The 12,418-nt window shown below is 33.9% G+C and overlaps 1 protein-coding gene and 1 non-coding gene across 5 annotated transcripts in view; both read left to right on the top strand.

Moving 5' to 3' along the window:
- The window catches only part of Pi4KIIIalpha (phosphatidylinositol 4-kinase III alpha), a 97,959-nt gene continuing 85,541 nt past the window's right edge, over positions 1–12,418 (top strand). For 2 of the 4 annotated variants that reach the window (XM_069819620.1, XM_069819603.1), the window contains exons 1-4: positions 16–189; positions 2,673–2,886; positions 6,910–7,089; positions 11,680–11,857. In XM_069819620.1, the coding sequence (XP_069675721.1) occupies positions 100–189; positions 2,673–2,886; positions 6,910–7,089; positions 11,680–11,857 (662 nt within the window). In that variant the 5' untranslated portion in view covers positions 16–99. Of the gene's footprint in view, positions 190–2,672; positions 2,887–6,909; positions 7,090–11,679; positions 11,858–12,418 lie in introns of those variants that run through there. The other 2 variants (XM_069819612.1, XM_069819628.1) reach the window with 2 other exon arrangements.
- TRNAS-GCU (transfer RNA serine (anticodon GCU)) lies at positions 10,849–10,922 on the top strand. Its single transcript has one exon. It is a non-coding gene; the product is annotated as a tRNA-Ser (tRNA).

Below are 12,418 nucleotides of genomic sequence, written 5' to 3'. Positions count from 1 at the left end.
AAAGTGGCACAGAATTGTTGCAGTTCGATGTAGAGGTCCATGGTTCGATATTGGGATTGGGAGTGGGGTTTAGTTGAGAGTTGATACAATAATATAAAAATGGCAGGAGATGAGAAATTATTTTTTAGGAAGACAGTTCAACATTTAGCAAGATCTTTGGCTGCAATTAAGGAGACACCTTGGGAAAAGGTAACAATTTCGGTTATAAATGTGGATTTGTGTATGTTATGTCATGCATGACATAATTAAGTACCGAAAGTAAGCAGGCCTATATATAAATGGGCGTACCTTCAGACTCTTTAAAAATTGGCCACTAACAAAAATCTACATTCTGTCATTCATTAATGAGTCGGCAGTAAAACAGAAACTTGAAAATATGTACTGTTACCAAAAACATCTTAGCATGATCATGAATGACGTTCTTTCCTGCACATGAAACATGCCAGTTGTAGCCCTAATTATGAAAATATTTCTTATTAAATCTTTGTAAACATCGGTATACCCAAACATTTGCACATTAATGTTTAGGAGGTACCGATCACTGTATTCTTCAACATTCAATACTAAGATTTTAAACACCGGATCTGGCTTATGTTAATACATGAGTCTGCAATGTAGATTCAAAAGGAGAAAGCACCTCTTTGCCGTTTAAGGCCTGACTATGTTTTGATTTTAGTTTTAAATACTTTCAGTGGGTAGAGTGGAAATCACTGTCTGAAGAATTCAGAGAAACCTTCACTTAGTGTTGGATGGTGTCATCCACGACGTCATTTAATGAATCGAAAATTAATAGGCCTACTATTTTTGAAGTTAAACGTGGTTAAACTGAATGTATCTCATAATATAATGCGACTTGAACTTTTCACATATCAATTAATCAGTGAAGCTAGCCTAAAAGTGATTATTTAAGCTAACATGCGAAATAAAGAGGTAGGCCTAGAACACTTCAAAATGAACGCCAATAAAAAAAAAAAATATGTTACAGTTATGAGCGAATCTAACCTACCCTACCCTAATCCAACCCAAGTTGGAAGTTTCAGCGTCGCGTCTATAGAAAAGCCTACAAGTTCTGTGTGCCATTACTCTATTCTTGAGAATATTTGGTTTTTTTAGTACCGTTTTAAAAATCCTTTTCTTAGTTTCATATTTTACAAGCTTAGTGTTTGATAATTTATATTTGTGGGAGAATTAAATGTACGGTTAGGCTATATTTATTAACTTGTGAATTTTATAGTTTTTGACATTATTTGATCTTTGTAACATAGGTAGGCCTGCCTGTATTGAACTTTTGCTGAAAATCACGGAGTGAAATAGGAATATGCCTTTGTACACAGGGACGTCTAAAGCATCCGAAACAGTTGCTTAAGATCTAGTTCATCTCGTAATGGGATTCCTTTATTGTAAAGGAAATGCCACATTAACGTCCAATAAGTAGTACAAACAGCAATGAGAATATTTTAAATTTTCACTTAAGACATGCTGATATTCTGTGTACATGATGAGAATAAAATTTGTAAGCCTAGATTGGAATTTTTCCATTACAATGTAATCGAAAAAGTTCAATCTTCACCTCTTATAAACAATTCATCATTGTTTTCTCCCTCATTTAGGTCAGTATTTATTCTGATATAATTTCTTATGAACTTGCATAGTAGAGTGTTAGCGAATGCAACATTTTTTATAATTTTATTGGAGGATTTTATTACACGAGTTGGCAATTCAAAAGAAAAAAAAAAGAAAATATTAAAATATTGACATATTTTGTGAACGGTATTTCAATCACAATGAATCTTATTTAATAGATTTTTTATTATATAACCAACTGAAGGTTATGGACACGTTTTCTTCATTAGAAAGATAGCCATAAATTTACTTGGGAAGTAAGAGGCTCTAAATCTATGTATAATTAATTATGATATATGTAACGATAAACTAAGAGAACAGATATTATGCACTAGAGTTTTCTGTAGTTCGTAAATAAAATCTGATGATCATTATTTGTCTCTCCAATCCAAATGAGATAAAGATGGGATAGAAATAAGAGGAAATCAACACAAAGATAGCTACATATTTACTTGGGAGGCAATAGGCTCTAAATGAATCGACTATGTTATTATATGCAACAATATAGTAGCAAAATTTATAGCCTACTAAGTTAGGCACTAGAGTTTAACATGATCTAGAAGTAGACTCCGATCATTATTTCTTTATCTGCCTATTCCAAATGAGACCAGATGGTATCAAAATAAGAAGAAACAAACAAATACAAATGTAAAGTTAGCTTTTAAAGTTCATTTCTCTAACAACATCAAAAATTGAATTGTTGTATAAAAATGATTACACAAATTAAATTAAACAAGATGTAAGAAGAATGGAAGAGCATCACAATAAAAGTTTAGGCACCAAGAGAAAGTCATACAGAAGAAGGGGACTAAGGAATTAGGACAAAAGCATATAGCCTAAATAGTTATGGAGTCGCACAAAAATTTTTTTAGGCCTATATAATTTTACAAAATCTAGGAAGATGAATTCTAATTCTGTGCCCACTTTTCTAACAAGAATGACAAATATGACCATGATTTGTTTCTCGCATTTGAAATTTGTATTTTCATTCTTTCTTTTTTTTTAACATTGGGGTGATAATTAAAATATAAATTTTGATTTACTTGTAGGTGAATACATTATTTGTGTTATGTCCACAAGAAACGGCACAGGGCGTGTTTCGCTTAGATCAGCGAGGGCAAGATGCAGTCATAGCTCTTGGAATTTATTTTCTAGAATCAAAATTGCAGCACCGTGATAAAATCTTACCATATCTGTTAAAGCTATTAAAAGGACTAGCGAAAGCAGTTTGGTTGGATGAAGTCCGAAGTTTATCATCTGAAAGTAAGTACACAGGTTATTTATGTTATTGCATATTCCTTTAATGTTATAGATATAATTTACATCCAATATTACTTTGTATTGCTAATTTGTACTTCACAGAATTTCATTTACTAATTTCATGCTTAGTCCTAATGTTGTTCGAGAAATAATTAAATTTGCTTTTAATTTAATTTCATTAAATTTTGTAATATTTAATTTGTATCCTATTGTCTTGTTCTCTTAGATTTGGACTATATATAGGCTAATGTTTTTAGAGAGTTCTTTATTACTTATGGCTTTTAGAGAATCCAGAAATTCATTTCCACCCTCACATAAGACCACCATCGGTCCCATCATGAGCAAATTAATCCAGTCTGTATCATCATATCCTGTCTCCCTCAAATCCATTTTAATGTTATCCTCCCATCTATGTCTCGGCCTTCCCAAAGGTCTATTTCCCTCCTGCCTACCAACTAATACCACAGTCTACTATATACAGTCGCGAAGCTTGAGGTGTTTTTTTGCAAATCTCGTGATAAAGCGCTCCAAGCGGTTAGCAACTAGAAACAATAGACTGTCCATGGTCGACTTTGGACTGTGTCGTATTTCTATCGAGTGCTAGCTCGTTGCGTATGTCACATTGATGCTTGTGAAATGTTAGTTATTGGTTGTAATGAAAATGTTAATAGCTAAAATATAATAATTGGAATAATAATATGGGACAAGGAGGAGATGTTTGTAGTGCTATAAATTGTAGCAACAGTAAGAGAAAGAGGCCAGAGTTATCCTTTGTCTGATTTCTGAAAGATTCAGAAAGGTTCCTGGGTTTCCACAGGAATGCTGTGCAGAAACAAAACTCTTAATTTTGAAGTTCTTTGTGACTGTTAGAATACATTATATCCTTAAATTTCACAATGAAATGTTTCAGTCTAACTGAAAGGACATTAGACACCGGTTAAAGTTCTGTCACTTAGGCTGCTAAATTTCCAGAGAAATAAAGGTTAGGTCTACTTTTTTTTCAGAGGATATATTTTTAATTGTAGCTATTAATTTTGTTATTTTTATGTGTTATTTTACTAAAGACGTAGAAAAATTAAGTTTGTTTTAATGAAATTTATTGATCACGTTTTATTTTCAATTCTGGTGGGATTATTATTGCTTAGGCCTACTTTTTTCTTCAATGGATATGTTTTTAATTATAGCTGTTAATTTTGTTGTTATTTTTATTTGTTGCTTTACTAGAGACGTAGAAAAAGTCTGTTACAATAAAATTTATTGATCACGTTTTATTTCCAATTCTGGTGTGATTATTATTGCTTAACCTCATCCCACTTTGTTAACTACGTAAGCCTACACTACAAGTACAGGTACACATAAGTTACTCCATTAATTCATATTTCCATTATTATTGTTGTAAAGAGAAATGCAAGTTAATATTTATTGGTTTCATAGTTAATTATCGCTATAATCTTGAATGAGTGAAGCTATTATAGTAAATTTCAGTTCGTTTTGCACAAACAAAAATTATATTAAGTTATTTCTTGCAGGTATCTTCGAGTTTATTGTGGGATTTAATATATTCATTAAAATAATAAATTAACTTTATGCATTTAATATTTCAATAATGGAAGGAAGGTGTTAATTTTTTCCAAAAGAACACGACAACGAAAGTGTAACATATTTTGTCGGCTGCTAGGAGAGAGATCTGCGATGATGAGGCGATAGTAGCGATCCTAGTGGTGGGCAACTACCCATGTTTGCATTTTTACTACATATTGAGCTTCGCGACTGTATATAGTAGACTGTGCTAATACTCTAAATTATATGCATTTCTGGATTCACCCATACATGCTACATGCCCTGCCCATTTCAAGCATCTGAATTTAATGTTCCTCATTATGTTAGGTGAAGAATATAGTGCGTGCAGTTCTGCCTTGTGTAACTTTATCCATTTTCCTGTAACTTCATCCCTCTTAGTCCCAAATATTTTCCTAAGTACCTTATTCTCAAACACCCTTAACTTCTGTTCCTCTCTCAAAGTGAGAGTCCAAGTTTCACAACCATACAGAACAACCGATAATATAATTGTTTTATAAATTCTAACTTTCAGCCTTTTGATAGCAGACTGGATGATAAAAACTTCTCAACTGAATAATAACAGGCATTTCCCATATTTATTGTGCATTTAATTTCCTCCCGAATGTCATTTATATTTGTTACTATTATTCCAAGATATGGTTAAACGAGTGTTGAGCGGATTCTGCCGATTTTGGAATAGACACCGACGCACTTAGGTTAGGTTAGTTTGGGCTTTTATTATCCCGTCAAGATGAAGGTGAAAGCGATTGAGTGTGATTTTTTGTTTTCTAAGTTGGCAGTTCAAGTACGTCGGTGTCGTACACTCGTTTCACCCAAGATATTCGAATTTTTCCACCTCTTCAAAGGCTAAATTTCCAATTTTTATATTAGTTTTATTTATTTTAATGTCGAGTTTTTGGTGGTTTTTACTTTTAATATCATCGTTTAAAATTAATAATTTATTTGCACATTAACCGGTACTGTATTCTTTTGTTTCTGGCTCTGTGGAAGAGAATGCCAATGGTCTTAACTCCGCCAGAATAAATAAATGAATGCATGAATGAATGAATAAGTGAATAAATAAATAAGTCAATAAATGAATAAGTCAATAAATCAATAAATGAAAAAATCAATAATTTAATAAATGAATGAACAAAGAAATGAATGATTAAATGAATAAGTAAGAAAGTAAGTAAATAAGTAAATAAATAAAAGTAAAATAAATGTAAGTAAATAAGTATGTAGTAAGTAAATAAATAAATAAATACATAAATAAGTAAATATATAAATGAGTAAATAAATAAATAATTAAATAAATAATATTTTTTAAATTTTTAGTACTTCGTGTGTGTTTTTTGACATCATCTCTTGAAGTAAGTTTGAAAATAGAGCTTACTATGTTACAATTGAAGAATGATCTTAACTGTAGCCTATCATTGTCGAAAATGTGTAAATTTTTGTTGGCAGATAGTATAAGTGGTTATGTTTGAATTGAATTTAATTGCGAAGGATGTAGGATGAGACAAGGCCACAGGCAATTGGGCCAACATATGGGCCCATTGCGCTATCTCCTTAACAGCTCTTCATTTACTGAAACATTACGGACGAACTTGGGATTACTGGAGATTGAAGTGCTACTGTTAATGGTCATGTCAGGTCAAGACTTTCCCAGTACATACAATCTTAATTTAGTGCGACTAAGATGATGGAAATAATAATAATAATAATAATAATAATAATAATAATAATAATAATAATAATAATAGTAATAATAATAAAAATATTTGCCACATAATTCCTATGATAAGAATGATAATAATTATAATGTTTAGGGTGATTATTATTATTATTATTAGTATTATTATTATTATTATTATTATTATTATTATTATTATTATGACAAGGCCAGGAATATCCCCTCCCACCAGAACATGAAACATAACATTGAAACTTCGAGGAGATAGAATAATTTCATAATCCAGAATTCAGTGCATGTAGTTTGTCAGATGTTCTGGATTTCACTTAAAATGTCAATTAATGTCGTTTTTAACATGGAAATCAATGAAATTGACTTCTTTCAACACAAAATTATATATCCAATAAATAATACAGAAAAAAATTTACAAAAAAAGTCGAACTGTTTCGTTAGAGACTGATTTAATGTGCAAGTGTGTCTTTACGTAGAAATGAATAATTTAGGCCACTGTGTTTATGTAATTTTTTCAATCTGTAATGAAGAAGAAAGTTGAGACCAAGAGTTTAGAAAATACGAAGAATAAGTTTTTTTTTTTTTTTTTTTTTTTCAAAATAAAAGTTTAGTTACTTCTTAGGCTTACCCATAAATTGATTTTCGTGCAGTTGATAAAAATAGTTTGAAGAGAAGTGAGTATGTGGCAAATGTTTGTTTTGAACTGCTGTTTTTTTTTTTAGATAGCCATGTTTTAACACAGCTTGTTTGCATTCAAGGAATTCCAGTGGCAGAAAGATTCAGTTTCTGTCTCAATACTTTACTATCGGACATTGCTACCAAGTGCGAACCTGTCCGAGAAGAAATCATCTCAGCTCAAGTTGATTTTCTTGGAGTACTGGCAAATTTATGCCGAAGCTACAAAGACCAGAGCACTCCTCGTGGATCTACAGCCAAATGTGAGATGATATTTGTTCATTTCAACATTTAGTCTTTTAATATTTTACATTAGTGAAAAACTCTAGTACTGAATAGCATAAGAATATAAGTACTTTAAAATTTTATGATAAGGAATAAAAAAAAAACACTTCTAACACTGTAGGCCTATCTTTTAAGTATTTAAATTCCTTGTAAGCAGCATGTCTTATAAATTTATTCAAACTGACATTTTGATTTTTATTACAGAACTAATTACAGGTACTTAATGAGCAGGGACCATATTTTTGGTAATAGCAATACACACGAAATTTTCCATAATTATTTTCTTTGTTATATTTACTCTTCTAGATACCTAAAATACTATATTTAAACAAAACAAACTCGCGAAGTAACACGAAATTTGGATCATTGCAGAAAATACACTCAGGGACAAAAAAAACCGGACACTTCTATATTTGCTTGTATTTTGTTGCGAATTATTTCAAAATGAAACAAAACCCATTTAAACAAAATAATGTTTCATTTAGCACCTTATACGACAACATTTGAAAAAAAAAATCTCTGATGAGAAAATTTACAAAAAATTACAAAGGGCGTATAACTATGGCATCGTTTGGTCTGTTTTTTCATTTTATGGTGTCTTAAACGTTAAAAACTCTTTTTAGTAACGGGTATTACCCCCCTCTGGCTTGAATAACTACATCCATACGTCTTGGCATGCTCTCAATTTGGTTAGCAATGTCTTCTTGAGGAATAAGTTCCCATTCTTCACCAAGTGCTCTCCTCAACTCTTGTAATGATTCTGGTCTCGGTCGTCTATTCTTAACACGCCGTCCCAGCATGTCCCACACGTGTTCAATTGGGTTCATGTCTGGACTCCTTGCTGGCCATGGAAGAACATGGATTCCCACTTCTTGGAGATAATCTCCTACCGCATGGGCAATATGCGGCCGTGCATTATCGTGCATTAAAACAAAATTATCGGCTACAAATTGGCCAAATGGCACAATATGATCAGCCAAACATTCATTTATATACCTATGAGCTGTTAGTCTTCAATTTTCAACAAAAACCAACTCTGTACGAGCATCCGTACACACTCCTGCCCAAACCATCACTCCACCACCTCCATACGGCACATTTTCGGAAATGCAACACTGTGAAAATCGTTCTCCCCTTCTTCTCCAAACTCTTTCACGTCCATCAGGTGAGCACAGATTGAAATGGGACTCATCGGTGAACAGAACACAGCTCCATTCTCCATTTCTTCAATCCCTGTGATCATTTGCAAAACGCATCCTGAGAAGTCTGGGACCAGTTGCAGGTCTACTTGATATCAGTCCACTTGCTTTCAACCTCCTTCTAACTGTTTTGGCCGAAATTGGGCGTTCATGCATGTTAACAAATTGCTGGGCTACACTAGTAGCTGGCAGGTTGCGCTCCCTAAGAACTCTCAACACCATATACCTGTCTTCATTTGGATTTGTAGCTCTTGGACGACCCGAACCTGGTCTTCTTGTATATTCTAGGGTCTCTCTATACCGTTTTATGGCATCATGGGTTGTGCTTCTAGCCATATTCAAAACATTTGCAATGTAACGTACACTGCGTCCATCATCGTAAAGGGCTACAGCTCGAGCCACATCTTCAGGTCGCATCTTGTTTTAAGACAAATGTTACAACCACACTTAAACTCAGAAAATGTAAAAATAAAGAAATAACGAATGATAACGATAATGAAGCACAAAATGGTTGAAATAAAATTGTTATAGCTGAGACTCCTAAAGCAAAATTGGAATATTTGGTTGTAATGGCTTGTTTATAAAACAAAAAACAATCAACAATGTATACACGTCTCCATAACAACAGATGGCTACCATAATATTGTATGAGAAGATAATGTTTTGCAAAATACCAGCAAATATTAAAGTGTCCGGTTTTTTTTTTGTCCCTGAGTGTATGTCGGTAACCATGAAATATACTACATTGCACAAACTACAAATATTCACCAATATATTATTTAATATTGTTAAATCATGTTTGTGACTTTTGTTTCAGTCAATTTATATGCTTTATATCACCAACATTTCTGTATTTTCTCTATGGGTATTGGGTACACTCATTTTACTATCTCTATGGCTGTCACAAAAAAGATCAATTTCTGTAGTTGACAGCAGCAAAGATCGAATAATGTTGTAGGTATGTAACATATAACATTCTTCAATGCCGTCATTGTGGTTTAGTGGCTAGAGCGTACCTCCAATTTATATCTTGTGATGGGCAAGTCTGTGGTCCAGATAACACAGAGTTTTTCTCCGGGAGCTCAGTTTCCCCTGTAACTTCCGTCATCTCATCACAGGTGTAGCTGTGGAGTAACGGCTAGCACATCTGGCCGCGAAACCAGGTGGCCCGGGTTCGATTCCCGGTCGGGGCAAGTTATCTGGTTGAGGTTTTTTCCGGGGTTTTTCCTCAACCCAATATGAGCAAATGCTGGGTAACTTTCGGTGCTGGACCCCGGACTCATTTCACCAGCATTATCATCTTCATCGCATTCAGACGCTAAATAATCTGAGATGTTGATAAAGCGTCGTAAAAAAATTAAAAAAAATCACAGGTGTAGCACAGACCAGTCTTCTATGATGCATCCTGGGCAACTACTCTGTCGGTAAATTGGTCTACGTAACTGGCTTTATAAGAGTGAATGACGAGCATTTAAGTACCCATCATTAGGAAAAAAAAAGTATGTTATGCACTGGAGGCTATATTTTGATGCAAAGAGGTTTTGAGGGAGGGAGGCTAGTAGAAGACCACAATGACTTTGGTGTGAATTGTTTGCTGGTTGTGTGGTTTCCTATATCTTATGTGGACAGTGAGAGGGGAGAGGGGCTTTTCTGCATACACGAAAATACTCACTACTGTTGCACAATTCTTCGTGTGGACATTGTAGAAACAATGTTAATGCTGATATGTGATGTGTTGGGAGGGGGAACAACAGAAAGTTTTATATAAAGCATAACATAATACATTTAATTGACAACTTATTTCACGAAATATCCATCGAAATAGTGGCAGGTTTAACGCCCATTTTATTTCACCCAAGAAATACAGTACCTGCCTATGAGCCATTTGAATTAGGTACCTAAAATTGCAATGATTAGTCCATGGGCAACATTTTGATAAACACCGATATAGATAGATAAAAGAGTTGTCGTAAAAAATCGATCATAACGTAATACATTTGATAACTTATTTCACGAAATAACCACCGAAATAATGGCAGGTGTAACACCAAAATCACTCATTTTATTTCACCCAAAAAAATAAGGTTCCTACCAATGAGCCATTTGAATTACCTGAAACTGCAATAATTAGTCCATGGGCAACATTTTGATAAACACCGATATAGATAGATATAACAATTGTCATAAAAAATCAAGCATAACATAATACATTTGACAACTTATTTCTCAAAATGCTCACCGAAATAGTGGCAGATTTAACACCAAGATCACCCATTTTATTTCACCCAAAAAATACGGTTCCTACCAATCAACCGTTTGAATTACCTAAAACTGCAATGATTAGTCCATGGGCAGCATTTTGATAAACACCAATATAGATTTGTATAATACATTCGTTACTGGAGGTACGTTAACAGAAAGCCACAATTTAAAGTCACACAGTAATTGTATGCACTCACAGTTGAGTTCTGGCGTCTTGTCAGCTCATGTGAGTTGTGTGGATATAAAAGGAAAAATTGTGGCGGTGTCGTGTATAGTTCCTGGGGTAGCTCAGTCGGTAGAGCGTTCACTCGCTAAGTGAAGGGTCCCGGGATCGATACCCGGCCCTGGAACAATTTTTCCTTGAAATTATTCAAACCTGCTTTACAGGGAGCTACTACCTGAAAGCCAGATTTGTATAATACATTCGTTACTGGAGGTACGTTAACAGAAAGCCACAATTTAAAGTCACACAGTAATTATGTGCACTCACAGTTGAGTTCTGGCATCTTGTCAGCTCATGTGAGTTGTGTGACTATAAAAGGAAAAATTGTGGCGGTGTCGTGTATAGTTCCTGGGGTAGCTCAGTCGGTAGAGCATTCACGCGCTAAGCGAAGGGTCCCGGGATCGATACCTGGCTCCGGAACAATTTTTCCTTGAAATTATTCAAATCTGCTTTACAGGGAGCTACTACCTGAAAGCCAGATTTGTATAATACGTTCGTTACTGGAGGTACATTAACAGAAGCCACAATTTAAAGTCACACAGTAATTATGTGCACTCACAGTTGAGTTCTGGCGTCTTGTCAGCTCATGTGAGTTGTGTGACTATAAAAGGAAAAATTGTGACGGTGTCGTGTATAGTTCCTGGGGTAGCTCAGTCGGTAGAGCGTTTGCGTGCTAAGCGAAGGGTCCCAGGATCGATACCCGGCCCTGGAACAATTTTTCCTTGAAATTATTCAGATATAACAATTGTCATAAAAAATTCTTGTACAGTTATGCTATCATAATGTCATCATAGTTTCTTACCAGAGATGTGAAATAACTTGTTTGTATGTTCTTTATACAACAAAAAGTGAATGTTGCTCCAATAAGAATGAATGTTTTTCAGTAACGTTATGCAAGTCAACTGTTCCAATTCTGATTGGTCTTGCAAGATCAATGGGTCGCTTCTGTACAAGCGATCCCCCATTATTGTGTCGTCTTTTCCCGAGGCCAGAACCACCAATTCCAATAGCACCAAGTGAAACTGGTCAACTGAACAAGAAAAGAAGCTTCTCAAATTTCAGGTTAGTTCTTGAGGTAACAAATAAAACAGTACAAAATTGTTCCTGCTAGATTGTTTGTTGATTTTTTTTTTTCTGAATTAAAAGAAAGTTCTTAAAATTGTGAATAATGGAATGATATTGTGGGATGGAATTAGCATGCTTCTAACCGGAGTTTTGATGCTACAACATGCCCTTAAAATGATCAGTGGCATTAATTGTGTGTTGCATGAAATGGGATCTTCATAATGTTGAAGTTCCTTGTGTTCATTTGTATAGAGGAATGATCCCTGGCCATTTTATTTTATTATTTTAATAGGTATAAGGTAAATTATATTAAATCTAAGAATAGATGTACAGCTCTGTGCGTATTGCTGGGAGTGATGTTTTTGTCAAGTTATTACTTTACTTGGTTATACATTATATGTTTAGAAGGAATGACCTCGGTTATATGTCAAGAAAATTCATGTACTACAATTTACAGATTTGTTATTTAGAGAGACGAAATTATCAGTTAAGCCTACAAGATTTTTATTAAAAAAATTACAATGAGAGGAATATTCTCTTGAATATGGTAGACCCTAT

The sequence above is a fragment of the Periplaneta americana genome, chromosome 1, assembly GCF_040183065.1.
Source record: "Periplaneta americana isolate PAMFEO1 chromosome 1, P.americana_PAMFEO1_priV1, whole genome shotgun sequence".
NCBI lineage: Eukaryota > Metazoa > Arthropoda > Insecta > Blattodea > Blattidae > Periplaneta > Periplaneta americana.
Note: the sequence above shows the minus strand (reverse complement) of the source record. Positions and strands in the feature narration are given on the sequence as shown.